At 38.2% G+C, this 14103-nt stretch overlaps 4 protein-coding genes across 4 annotated transcripts; 2 read left to right on the plus strand and 2 right to left on the minus strand.

The window, feature by feature from the left end:
- Positions 1-1227: 1227 nt before the first annotated feature.
- On the minus strand, positions 1228-2130 carry PKNH_1007000 (uncharacterized protein; the record flags this gene model as incomplete). The annotated part of the gene is made up of 1 exon (XM_002259516.1): positions 1228-2130. The coding sequence occupies one exon, from the start codon at positions 2128-2130 to the stop codon at positions 1228-1230; it is 903 nt and encodes a 300-aa protein (XP_002259552.1).
- Positions 2131-3914: 1784 nt separating this feature from the next.
- Positions 3915-4804, minus strand: PKNH_1007100 (conserved protein, unknown function; the record flags this gene model as incomplete). The annotated part of the gene is made up of 2 exons (XM_002259517.1): positions 3915-4058; positions 4550-4804. The coding sequence occupies 2 exons, from the start codon at positions 4802-4804 to the stop codon at positions 3915-3917; spliced, it is 399 nt and encodes a 132-aa protein (XP_002259553.1).
- A 1052-nt stretch (positions 4805-5856) lies between these two features.
- Positions 5857-7023, plus strand: PKNH_1007200 (RNA methyltransferase, putative; the record flags this gene model as incomplete). The annotated part of the gene is made up of 2 exons (XM_002259518.1): positions 5857-6767; positions 6933-7023. The coding sequence occupies 2 exons, from the start codon at positions 5857-5859 to the stop codon at positions 7021-7023; spliced, it is 1002 nt and encodes a 333-aa protein (XP_002259554.1).
- A 1027-nt stretch (positions 7024-8050) lies between these two features.
- PKNH_1007300 (WD repeat-containing protein, putative) lies at positions 8051-13021 on the plus strand (the record flags this gene model as incomplete). The annotated part of the gene is made up of 1 exon (XM_002259519.1): positions 8051-13021. The coding sequence occupies one exon, from the start codon at positions 8051-8053 to the stop codon at positions 13019-13021; it is 4971 nt and encodes a 1656-aa protein (XP_002259555.1).
- Between the last annotated feature and the right edge of the window lie 1082 nt (positions 13022-14103).

The following is a 14103-nucleotide window of genomic DNA, read 5'->3' on the forward strand; positions in this document are numbered from 1 at the left end:
CTCCTTATAATTACAAAAAGGTATTTCACCATTTGGCATCCTAATAATTGAACATTCTTCCTTTACCCACACATTTCTTTCAGCCATTTCTCCCTTTCGTGAAATTATTCACATTTATTTAAAAAGGGTGTGATGCTAGATATAGCTAACGAAGAAGAGTCGCTTCCCTAGAAAGGGTGTATATAGGGAACAGGACGAAAAGGCACATACACAGGACGCCAGCTCATCAACAGGATGACAATGTGGAGGAGAAACTGTACTCGTGTACATACAGATAAAAAAGAAAAATTCCCAATAGGTCAAATAGTGTAGACAAATTCATCCTTATGATATTCCTTTCGCGCCATCTGTAAAGGTGCTACACGACTGCCTCGTCATTATGAACACCCTCAAATTGCACATTAACAAAAAAAAAAAAAAAAAAAAAAAAAAAAACATGATTAGAATTATTCAAAGTTTTACTTATTTATTTATTCATTCCTTTAGTTGTCTGAATTGGTACACATTTTTAAGGAAAAATAAATTACGACACAATATGCAAAACATTCAATAGGTAAACAGAAGGAGGCACAATTATACCTATAATGATACACTAGCAAAAGGGATAAAAAAAAAAAAAAAAGTTGAGATGATTTTTTAAAAATGGAGAGGATAGGCGGAAAGTCCCAAACGAATCAATACATTATATAAGAAAAAAAAGAAAAAGAAATATACGTGATGATAAGAAGGAAATGTGTTCTCATTTAAGTAACAACATTAGACCTTTATCTCTACGTATCTGATTTAAAAATGTAGGAAAGAATTCGAACTTTTTTACTTTACACACATGTGTAACAAAGGTGGATAAATATGGCATAAAAAAAAAAAAAAAAAAAAAAGGGGGGGAATGAAAAAGCAAAATGGAAAAAAGTCGATCGCCCGAAGGGGACAAATTAAAATAAATCGTCGCAAAGAGGTAACAACAAATTACCAGTTAAAAAAAAGTTAACACATTTTAGTATATTTCTTTTTAAATACAAGTTGTATATGTGTGCATTTTATGTTCATTTACGACGTGTCGTTCGGCTTTACTGGAGGGGACCATCAGCGTCGATCCAATTAAAAGGGCGAAAAAGAAGCGGTAATGGAGACTTATAAGTGGGTCCTCAAAAACATCTTTACAACTTCTACACGATTTATATGTCGTTTATGGGTGGCGTGTGTACAACTGTCAGGTGTGCCCTTCCTTCAGGCGTAGTTGCAGTAACAGTTCCTCTGAATAATCTGAGGTGTCTTGGAAATTCTAATTTTGGGGAACCCTTCTTCCTTAGATTTGTATATGTTTATGCTTGAGAACCTTTTTTCCCTTTCCGGAAATCCATTGCACATGGAATATTGCATTTTTGGGAAGTTATCATACATGGGCAAAAATTTGCAGCTGACCGTTGAGCAGAAATTATCATTTTGGATAGTATCCGCGGTGGTGTCCTGATCAGCCTCAGCATTGAGTGTTGCACTAGAATGCATCTTCTGGATATTTAGGTCATTCAGTAGTTGAATATCTTTTTCGTGGACAACGCTAGTTGTCTGGTTTTCTTTCAAATCCTCTATCTGAATTTCCTCCTTACTTTCCACCTCCTGAGTAATGTCAATATTGGGACAGTTAACTTCTGGGATTTCCATGACGCTTTCCTTTTTGGTAGTTTTCAAAACGGGGATTACTTTCTCTACAACCATGTATCTTGGAACGGTTATAATTCTTTCCCTGTCAACGTAAACTGGCACTTCAACAATTTTTTCGACCGTTTTTATTTGTGGCACTTCCACAATTTTTTCTTGATATATAATTCTATCCACATTTTTTATCTTTTCAACATATACTGTTTTCGTTTTGTACACATTCTTATACTTAATGACTGGCCTTATTTGCTCCACTATCCTTTCGACTGTCTTGATTTGGGGGACCTCCACAATTTTTTCCAGATACACTTCCTTGGGCACTTCAACAATTTTATTTTGTACTATTGGCTCCAACACTTTCGGTGGCAACTGTTTGTTCACCATTTGTGGGTACGAATCATTTTCATTTTCCTTGGTATCGAAGACATTGTCTCCAGAGCAACAGGCTAGTTTTTGGTTCGTCGAGCACATTTTTGCGGGTGGGCAATTACAAGATATGTTTGAGCATATACGAGTAAGTATACGTATATATATTTATATTCACTTATGTACGTTCTTTCCGTTTGCCCAGCTATGGAAACAGGGTAGATAACCACTCAGCGTTAATTTCACAGACGGAGGCTTAGGATGCCAGCGGCAGGTGACCTGGGGGGGTGGATTTGCTAAAAGGGGAAGTTAATTGAAGGGAAAGTGTTGTGTGGCAATATCTCTATGCATATACACGGGACACGCTGCGTAATTGTTACGGCTATTTATGTTGATCCTTAAATAACGTCCATATGCACACATATGTGTATGTTATTACGAAGCAAGGTGGGAAGAATGCAGAGGTTAGTCCAATTTTAAAGGACCAGATGACGAACATTTACCTTGTACGTGGGGAGAGAGGAATTCTAGCGAAACTGCCGTTTCGTGTTCTTTTTTTTTTTTTTTTTTTTTTTTTTTTGTTCTACGTCAGGTGTTAAGTCGGCGAATAGCGCAACATACACACACACACACACACAGCTGTGTTTTTTCTAATCCGCGTAGGGGAAAAAACAACGGGGATGGTATCAGGGAAAATAGCGGGAAAAATTAAATGATGTGACGTAAACGAGGCGAAGCAAAAACAACAGAGTGTGTACAAAGGCGGCTTCCCTTCTTTCAAAACATGGAGTACATCTATACTTGAAACGCATTAAATGAAAAATATCTTTTTGCTATGTGGTAGAGTTTTTCACAAAATTAATTATTAAAAGGGGAAGACCTGTGATGTTGTTCACGGCGGAAAGGTGTTAACCCGGGTAAAAAAAGAAAAAAAAAAAGAAAAAAAAAAGAAAAAAAAAAGAAAAAAAAAAGAAAAAAAAAGAAAAAAAAATTAACGTAAATTATGACGTCAGTTATTGGAGTTACTGACTTAAATTATTAACGTGAGTTTTTAGCGTGAATTATTAACGCAAGTTGCTGACACAATATGTTGTCAAATTGTTTCCACACTGGTGCGTACATTATGAGATAGCTTTTTTTTTTTTTTTTTTTTTTTTTTTTTTAAACCGTTTTTTTTCAAATTGCTTACAAATACACGCATAATTGTACACATTTCCCCCTCAACAGATGTATAGAAGAGTTAGGAGGAAAGTTCTGTTAAACATGTTGTAAACAACACTTCGTTTGTGCACACATGACACAACGGCGACTCGACTACCCCTTAAATTTTAAACGAAAATTTACGCAGGCGTGAAAATTGAAAAATCAAAAAGAAAAAACATAACGCACGCAAAAAATAGCTGTTTTTTAATTTGCTACAAAAAGAGGCATAAAAAGGAAAATAAAAAAAAAAAAAAAAAAAAAACAATAACAGTAACAATCACTATAGCAAAACGTGGGTTGTAACATGTTCGTGAATTTTCTTTCCCTCTTCGCGTCATCAATTATTCACTTTTTCCTTTCTTTCTGGTTAAGTAGAACAAATTGCCAGAATTTTTTTGCTTCTTTTTTTTTCAATTTCGCACATATAGTCACCTTTTAGAGGCATGCTAATGAGTCCACGCGGAGCGCGGTATATATTTATCCATACCTCCGCGAAGGTGTAAACAAATTAGAAACTATACGGCAATTTTCCTGGTAGGTGGGTCTAGGCCACTTCTGTGTGCGGATGCACGTGTGCATGCGTGTCAGTATATAAATATATTTATATATGTACACATATACATATAGGTGTGTTGTGTGCGTGTAACCCGAATTGAAAATAGGCACTTCAAAAAAACCTTCCCCTTTCAACTTCTTATTTCTCTAAACAAAAAAAAATCATTAATTAGGGTTGTTGGAGGGAGGTTAAGCCAACTATCTCTCGTCGTGTAGTGTGCCGTTAGTTTCCTGTCAGTGTACCGCATTATTTCATCCATGTCGTAGGAGCTTGTCTGCGCGCAAAAAAAAAAAAAAAAAAAAAAAAAAAAAAAAAAAATGGAAAAATAGCTAGTCAGGTAAATTATAACGCAGACAAATTAGGAAAATATAAACCGGATTTACACCTACAACGTCACCCGACGCAACTCCGAAAGCATGCCTCAAAAAGCGGTGTCATGCACGTGTGTATAGAAACGGTAGAAGCAGAGGGGGAAAAAAAAAAAGAAACCTTTTTTTTCCACATCAGGTAGTGTATCCAATTAAGGAACGTTTCGTTCGATTAGTCGTGGTTCTTTTGTGCATATATTATTTTTCGTTAACCATATGCCAAATGCGCAAGACAACCGCTTTTACGAGTATGTGTTGTATATAACAACAGAGGCAAAGGGCGATAAGGCGGTAAAAAGGCTATCATACAGGTGTGTAGATTCATACACATCAATGCGTATATATACACATTTTCATCCATTCTCACACCTAAGTTGGTCCCCTTTGCAACACTTACCCTGTATAACTTGGCGGGGTTCTTCTTCATCCATGCGACTTTCCTTCTTCTTGTTCTTCGATGCGAACTTTTTTTCTTTGGAACTCCATACAACGAAAAATTCCTTCTATTTTTGCACACACCGTTATGCCCATTGACTTGCAAACCCAGTGAAGAGTTTAAAAATAGACTTGGCAGCAGGGGGGTACTCGATTTAAATGCGGAAATAAAATTCAGGCCAAATGATAAAAAGAGTAAACAGCTACGTAGTAACATTTCTGATATGAATGAAATGAGTGTAGTGAAATGTTTATCTTTCTTTCGATTGTTTTTCCGGTGTGTGTTCCTCCATTAATTCGTTATTTTGAGTTTGCTTCCCTTTTGCAGTAAAAAAACTGCGGGCGTTGGAGGGAAGGAAAAGAAGGAACATTTTTCCTGTTTGTGCGAAGGCAAAACAGATTGTAACAGTTTATTTTGACATCATTCTTTCTTTCTTTCTCTCTTTCTTTCTCTTTTTTTTTTTTTTTTTTGTACTTGCTAAATTGTGCTACGGAATTATTCGTAAAGGGGTGATTCATAGGGCGGAAAATTTCGTACTTTTTCCCCATATTTCGTACTCACCATATGCTACCATTTTACTATTTTCATTTTCGCCATGCCCTTTTTCTCCTTCATAAAAGATGGGCTTGCCTATATTGAACCCGCGTGCTTGGAAGTTCGATCCCTGTCGGAGCTTTTCTTAGTATAAATTGCGTTTCACTGTGGAAGCAATTTTTTTTTTTTTAATGAACAAACCCGGTGATATACAAAATAAGTATGTTTTAAAAAGGCTCATCCATGGCTTCATATTTAACACTCCTTCAAACAGTGTGACGATTTTTTCGAAGGTGAATAATTTGATGTTGGCCAAAACAAATTGTGCTAAGACATTTTTTTGCACTTATCCCCACGGTGTAAAGCAACAACGGATAATACATTTCATAGGAAGTTATTGTGACTGCCTATTAATCAAAAAATTTTCTTCTTCACACGGCATACATACTTTTTTCCTTTTCTTTTCTTTTTTTTCTTCATCCCTTAAACTGTACATTGGCAAGCGAATATTATTTAGAAAAGCACGTCGGAATAGCCTTCTCCCCATCGAAAGGGCATTTACAAAATGATGCACCACGGACAAAGGGGATGATGGTGACAATGCTACTCTCATAAGGCGACGAATTAAAATGTTTTCCTTTACAACTATTATAAGGAGACGCGCGACTGATAAATGTTTTTTCTCAGAGCGCTTTTTTTCACATCCGCCATGTGTTGCTCGTCTGGAGGATGTAATGAAGTTTCGCCCAGAGAGGCGGCACTCGACGGCTGTGGGTGAGAGCATCTACGAGGGGAGTCGCACAAGTAGCCCTGGAAGTGGCCCCGAATGTAACGACATTGAGTGTGCACCCCCTCACTGGATAAACCACAAAGAGAAGAGGAACAGGAAAACGGAGCTGCTGCGGGGAGCATGCCATGTAGACAGATCCCCAAAAGGGGACAACGAATATCTGAGCATTTCCAAAAGGTCCAAAATGATGAAGTACATAATAAGGTTAAGGAAGAAAAGGAACTTCCGAAAAAAAATGAACTCCTTTTTTGTAAAAGAGTCCTCTACTATTACACATTTGGCGAGTAACCACAATCTTACATTTGAAGTTATTTTATCAAAGAGCAAAAGTTTATTGGATCATTTTAAAGAGAAATGTTCCAAACTTTATTATACAGACATCGATACGCTAAATTACATTTTTCGTGACACCTTAAAAGTTAACAAAGAAGCGAGAAACGATGCTGTGGCTGTAGTGAAATTACCAAAGTCGGTTCAACCAAAAGAACCCATCAAATTTTTGCTAGCTTTTGATAGAATACGATATGCGTATAACTTGGGAAAAATATTAAACACAGCCGCCTCCATGGGTGTTGATTATCTCTTTTATGTTCATAACACAGTGGACCCATTTAATCACAAAGTTATCGAAGTGACGAACGGATCACATTTTCAAATTCCTTATCTATTCGGCTCATATGTAGAACTAAGACAATTCTGCGATTCACATAAGTTGCTTCCAGTTGTGGCACATACGAATGGAGTGAATCCAGTCCACATTTTAAAAGAGACAAGTGAACAAGGGAAGGGAGTGTGTCTCATTTTGGGGAATGAATCCACCGGCCCGCACGCGGACGTGTTGAACTTCGCAAAACCGTAACATGAAAATTTCGTGCACGTGAAAAAGTTGCAGCTGTGGAAATCCACGAAGATATACCTTTTACAAATCATTTCATTTGTTATTCAGTTTCATATGTTAGTTAATTTTGTCCCCCCTTCCCATTTTTTTTTTTTTTTTTTTTTTTTCTCCTTTTTTTGTAGGATAAGTTTGCCCATGCACGAAATGACTAACTCTTTAAATGTCTACGTGGCAGCAAGTATTTTAATTCATTATCTGAAGTCCATGGCGTAGGTGACTTTGACGCGGGATGGATGATATTCGTGGAAGTGTGAAGATAAAAGGGTTTTCCGTGAAATTTGGGAAAAAGGCAAAAGGGAGAATCAGGAGAGCTTTACAAGTGACATGGTCTTACTCGCATATACATGCACACTTACTAATGTATGAATGCTACCATGTTTTGTGCTAATAACGGAAAATAATGTTCACCCCATTTAGGGTGAGTACAATTCTGATATTTGGATCGTATTTGCTTTAAGTAAGCATTTTTCTTTTTTTTTTTTTTTTTTTTTTTTTTTTTTTTTTTCGCTGTTCATGTTGTTCAGGCGAAAATTTACCTTTTTAATCCAGAAGTCAGTGTTGTTAAAATTAATGGATAGAAGAAGAAAAAATATATTGGCAAAATGATTCACAGGTTCGATATTAATGGGTACGCCGCATCGTAGAACCCACATTGGGGGCAGCTGCTTAAACATTTAAAAGGTTCCAAAAAAAAAAAGGGGGCGTCATTTTATTTGCGCTTCGAAGTAATATAAAAAAATAATATAAAATATTATTAATTGTTGAAAGTCAATTTCGAAGCATTTATTGTGTAGCTTTGTGCATCTCGTTTTCGTCGCATCGCATCGAATCCGTGGAGAGTTAACCCCCTTCGGTGGTACAAGATGCAAAACGAGCAGGGGCTATTCTGTTTGGCTCAATAAAATCTACGTATATAAATATTAATCTGTGTTCGATACAATTCTGTCAAAAAAAAACTTCAGAAAATAGTTGACCCTTCGGATCCGCGACTTTTGGAAGAGGACATACTGCTCAGAAGGGAATCAGGCAGCGTCTCCACAGGAAGGTGGATTCTAAAAGAGGGATGCGTTGGGAAGATGCATTTAGTGGAAAGGCGCGTCTGTCGTGAAGGCACATCTGCTAAATGGAGAGCCTGAAAATTCAAAAGGCATATACCAAACGGAGCGTGCATAAAGAGAAAAAGTTTCGCTGAGAAGGTTGGATCTGCATTCAAAGTGCATCTTCAAAAGGGTTCATTCGAATGAGAACTGCATCGGTAAACGGTCTACCCACGATGCCAGCAGGAAAAAACCACGCAATGGTTGAGTGTAGACGAATATGCGCGAACCATGGCGTCAAGGCAGTGTGCATTATCGACGGAGAGCTAGTGTGCGTATCCTTTGGAAATACAATAAAAATAATAAACATAACAACTGTGGATGTGCTTCTACATTTTGCAGCGTCAACAAGCAGCAACATCTACGGATTGACATTTCAAAGGAGGTCCCCCAATGGTGGTATATTAATTGCCCATGGGGTGCACAAAATTTATTGCTATAGGTTAAATATTTCTTCAAATGGTAAAACTTGTTCTTTAAAACTGCTTAGCAAGTACTGCACCAACAAATGGATACTACGGGCAAAGTTTCTAGTCCCTACTTATGAACACACAAATGAGAGACACAACGGTGCGAATGGGAAAGGAACTCGTGCCATAAAGAATAACGGCAATGTGATTCTTCTATGCTTAAGCAATGGAAGCGTTGTACTACTACATATTTACAGAGGCATCAGCCTGAGGAAATATAAGTTCAGAGGAATACACCTCCTATACAGTGCAGACATTTTCATTGATGAGAAAAAGGAAGTGTACAAAATTGAGGTAGCTGGTGGAACCCCTTTTAACAAAATATTATTATGGAATTTCAAATTGAGAAAAAATAAAAAGACTGTAAAATTTTTCCTCCAAAAAAAAATAATTCCGTTAGAACATTTTCAAGAATTATCAGGACACAGAGGAATTATATTTAAGGTCAAGTATTTTCAAGAGCACAAATATGTAGGCTCCGTGTCGGATGACAGAGAAGGACGCATATGGAGACGGATGCGTGTAAAAAGGGAAAGGGAACAGCCCGTTATGAATACACAAAATGGAAACGAATTAATTCAGCGTAACTTTGTACGTTGCTACGGACAGCATCACTACAAATGCGTCAAGGTACTTACTGGACACGACGCCCGCATATGGGACATCGACATGGGAATGTTCAACAAGGAGATTTATTTCATGACATGCAGCGAAGACTCCACTTGCATTGTCTACGAAAAAGGAAATGCCCAGAATTATTTTCAATTCAGCAACAATAACGGAAGCACCGTCAGATGTATCTGCTTCCACGCACCTTTGGGGGTGATAATTTCAGGTAGTGACAATGGCACTGTGCATGTCAAGTCCTTGTCCTGTGGGGGTAGAAGAAATAGAGCTACTACTGCTTCAAGTAGAGGTCCCCGAAGGGGGGAGAAGAATGCCTCCTCCACCACTGCTGCTCGCCCCAACGGTGTAGTTGGCCCACCGGAGCCAAAGAAGTGCACTCACACGAGCACTGAGCAAATAACGAATGACGAAAGCGTTTGCAGGGGGGGCCATTCGGAAAGTAAACGCAATGATGACATCCTCATGGCTGGGTTGAAAGAGGTGAATCGCACGGGTGATGAAATCCTTTCCAACGTTAATCAACGAGCGTATACAGAGCAGAGTAACCCCTGCGATCAGTTACCAAACGATCGGAGTACACAGTATGCACGTGCAAAGGACCTGATAGAACAAAACGATTCCATCCACTTTGTAGTCGACTACCTGGAGGAAAAACTAAAACAGAGTAACGACTGGATCAGGTCGGTAAGCCACGTAAATTTGTACGACATAATAATCAGCACTAATGCAGGATGCATATACATCTTTAAAACGAAGAACCCGGAAAATATAGAAGTATTGTTAATTTATGAGGAGGAAAAGAAAAACTACTTCTTGACATGCCTGGCTTTTCATGGCTTGGATTATATATGCCTTGGATTTAGCAACGGATTTTGCTGTTTCATTTTTTTAAAATATGAAAATATTCAAACTGAGTTGATAAAATCCGATGAACAGAATAAGGAGCTAACTTATTTTAGGTGCTTCAACCATCGCATTAGTGAGATGTGTTTGGTCCCCCTGGCATCGGTGAATTACGACAGGTTGATTTCCCATGGGAGGTATGACAATGTTGAAGATGTTCTGCACGCGTTGGTGAAGAAGGAGGTGGAGGGAGGGGGCTCCGATGGGGGCTTCAGTAAAAGCCGACACAACAATGCTGACCCCCATACAATAAACAGCTTCTACCAAATTGTGTATAACCATGAGGCGGACCCATGTCAGTACAGAAGGGACAACTATCACGAGATGCACAGCGATAGCAGAGTGGTACACATCGATGCGTTACTTCTAGCCGTTTTTGACCACACGGGAGTTATTCAAATATTTAGCGCACAAAAAAGTGGACACAAGATGGACGTAAAGAAAGTCGCGCAAACAGAAATCGACGTGAAGAATAAGAAATCCAAAATAATTTCAGTGAATTATCTTTTGAAGCAAAGAAAAAAAAAAATGGGTATCATATTTTTGGTGGGCGATGAATATGGGTGTATCTTTATTATCTATGTAAAGACACCCATAAAGCATAATTCAGAGGAAGTGATTTACGACTTTGCTAATTCTTTTGTCAAATCGAAGCACAAATTACGTGTCCATAGTAATAGAAAAGTATTTGACATTAAGATAATAGATCGCTTTGTGTACTCATGTGGGCAGAACGGGCAAGTCCTTAAGTACCAGTTGTATAAGGATGGAAACGGGATGTATACCTTATACAAACTTTGCTTAATTAAAGTTGGTTATTATACCTCCATTTATAAGTTGCTCCCAATGCCCATTCGTAATTATAGGGCCGTATACGGGGGGTTGAATCTGGAGCTGGATAAAGAAGTGGATTACATAGGAAAAGTAGAACACGAATACGGTGAAGACATCCCTGGACCAGCGAACTCAAAATTGCAGAGAAACATTGCGCCAACACATGGTGAAGAGGAAAATACACAGAACATGTTCATTTGCTGCTTTAAGGATAAACAATTCGTTCTGTACGATTTGAAAAACAAAGTGGAGTACCTATCCGTCGAGTGCGGTGGCTTCAGACGCCCCCTCAGTATGTTCACGAAATTTTCTCCAGGTTTCACAAAAGCATTTTCTTTCTGTTTTTGTAAAGAGAAGAATATCCACTTTAACTTGAAAACGTTGTGCAGCACACAGAAGAAGGCCACTGTCCCATACGAGCAAATATACATCAATGCAGGGTTTCACTCCAAAAATGTTTCGTGCGTACTGTGGGTGAATAAAAGATATTTGTGCACATGTTCGGAGGATGGAACGATCAAGATTGTTCACGTGAATAAGTGGTGTCCTGCAAAATGGAAAAAGAAGTGCTTCTTAAACAAGGGGAAAACAAATACCAATTGCTGGAATAACATGGGTGGCAGGTGGAAAGAAAAACTGGGCGCTCCCTTCAAGGACGACAAAAAGGATGGTAGACTATCTAGCAGCATAATTGACGATACGGAATTTCCTCCACGGAACAAGCATTACTCTCCCTCCATCGGTGCATCCCTCAAAAGGAGCACACATAAAAATCCCCCCTTCAGGCAAAGCCAAATTAACGTTTTAAATCACAGAATGGATATCATCCAAAATGTGTATAACCACAGTGAGCCGATATTTTACATGTGCTTCTTGGATAACCCCTTTCACTATTTTAAAAGATTAAAACTGCTAACGAGCGTTGGAGCAAAAAACTCGATTAATATTTTTTACCTATATATGGGTGCTCAAAACACACCAATAATTTATCATGTAGAAAAAGTACGAGTGCAGAAGTTTTCCAGCGATTTGCGCTTTCTATCTGTACAGGGAAATTTCAGTCTTTTACTTTCTGATGGAAACAAACATCGCATTAGGGTGGATCTACTCGTTGGCACATCACTTGGGCTTATACTTCACTACACAGGAGAGTATGAATTTACGCATTATGAGAACATAATTTTTTGCAAAGTTGTGCAACTAGCTTATTTAGTATGTTCATACAATTTGGGTAGCACCATTTTGGCTTTAAATTTAACGGACATTTTTTTGAGTGATTCTTTCGCACCTAATGGGCTACACGATGGAAAGGGCCCTCTACCAAGCTTCTTTCCTCAAAAAATATTTTTATTTGGCAACTCTGCAGAGGTAGAAAAACGAAGATGTTCATGTGAACAATTTGAGGGGCACTTACGCATGCCAAACGATAACGGAAATAGCAGAGTTGAAGCTGAGCAGGCGAATGGGAGGAAAAAAGAAGAAAAATGTGAAGGTGCAAAGTCCCCTCAGAATAACAACGTGGAAGAAGACGCACTACAACAAGTAAGCTGTGGCTATGAGAACAATGTACAGGAACCGACTGAGAAGCTTTTCCTAAACAAACGAAAGGGAAGTAAGATATTCCTGGGGAGTATACTATGCTGTGGATTAAATAACGGAGAAATTCATTTTTACCATTTTGGAAAAAAACTAATACCGCTGATGGAAAAGGTGAAGTTGCATCAGAATGGAATAAACAAAATATGTGCTAAGAGGAAGAAAGACACAATAGAGATATTCACCTGCGGGGATGATCAATCCTTAAATGTTCTCACGTTGAAAATTTGTCTTCCTATCGAAAATATGATAAATGGAGAGCCTAACCATATACACGTGACAGTTGTACAGAAGAGGAGTTTTACCAACGCGCATTTGTCTTCCATCAGGTCGTTGGTCCTCTTCTCCAATTTCGTGGCAGGCGTCTCCTGGGATCAGTACATCTCCATATGGAAGTTGAGAAGGAACAAGAATGGAAAAATTTTTTTAAAGACAGAGAAGAAAATAAAAATGGCTGTCTATGATGTTTCATGCTTAAATGCTTATGTAATTAGGAAAAAGGAAAAACCTAAAATGACATTACAAAATGGGGTACCTCCTTCCCATTCTGTGCCAATTGACAAAGTAAGGAAAGGATCAAGAGGTTCGTCTACCCCCGCTGGATCTTCTCGCACTAAGGTGTATTTAACCGTGGCTGGGTCGAATGGAAGTTTGGAATCCTTTTGCCTGAATTTTGCCACATAGTTGTAGTGTGTGTTCATACTTCCCATCCCGTTCGATATCAATTTGAGTTCGTGTTGTAGTGCTCACCTCCCCCTTGGCAACTTTTCATCCATTGTATCATATTCGTGTCAGTGTCTCCTGTTTCGTTTTTTCCTCAACCACGTTTGGACGTACATCGTGTGATCTCTTTTTACGTGTTTATTTATTTTATTTTATTTTTTTATTTTTTTATTTTTTTTTTTATTTTTTATTTTTTTTTTTTTTTGTTCAATTAACCCGTCCGTTACTACATACATAGGGATGACATGGTGAATAATTACCGTCCCCACCGACAGGGTAGAAATCCTGTCCTCCTCCTTTTTTGTATTCTTGCAAAGAGGAGACTAATTCGCCATCTGACGTTCAGTACAAATTCTTACACTTATCCTTTTCGTTTGTCCTAATTCTACTTCTAATTTCCGCTGCATCCGTGGGATGCTTCTTCGAGAGGGCATTCTCCCCTTCAACATCAGCCCACTGGGGCAACTGAACGACACGCAAAGTATTTCCCCACGTCGTTGCTACGAAGAATTTTATTTGATGCTCAAGGGGCATTGTGCATATGTTCCTTTCTATACGTACCCAATTAACGATATCCTTTGGATTTATCGGGCTTAATCACATTTGTAATATTTTACAGTGAGATGAATTCTTTATAGGGTTAAAGGAGATGGACGAAAATAACGTAAAAAGGGCACACAAATGGATTAAACAAAAAGTATGCATGCGTTCGAATAATGGTATGAGTAAGTAGACATGTAGTTAAAATGACGGAGATGTACTGATGATGAAGGGAGTGTTAACTCCCCTGTCGGAAGCGGTCCCTTCGCTGCGCAAAAAGCTACGAGGTAGGTACATTCTAAAGTAACATTTTTGCAATATTTTTGCAACATTTTTTCAACATTTTTGCAACATTTTTGCAACATTTTTGCAACATTCTTGCAACATTTTTGCAACATTTTTGCAACATTTTTGCCTTTTTTTTTTTTTTCTTTTGTAATTATGCGATTGGCTCTTTTACCACTTCGCGTATAGCAATGGTATTACATATGATAGTGTACATG

This window comes from Plasmodium knowlesi, assembly GCF_000006355.2.
Source record: "Plasmodium knowlesi strain H genome assembly, chromosome: 10".
Classification (NCBI taxonomy): Eukaryota; Apicomplexa; class Aconoidasida; order Haemosporida; family Plasmodiidae; genus Plasmodium; species Plasmodium knowlesi.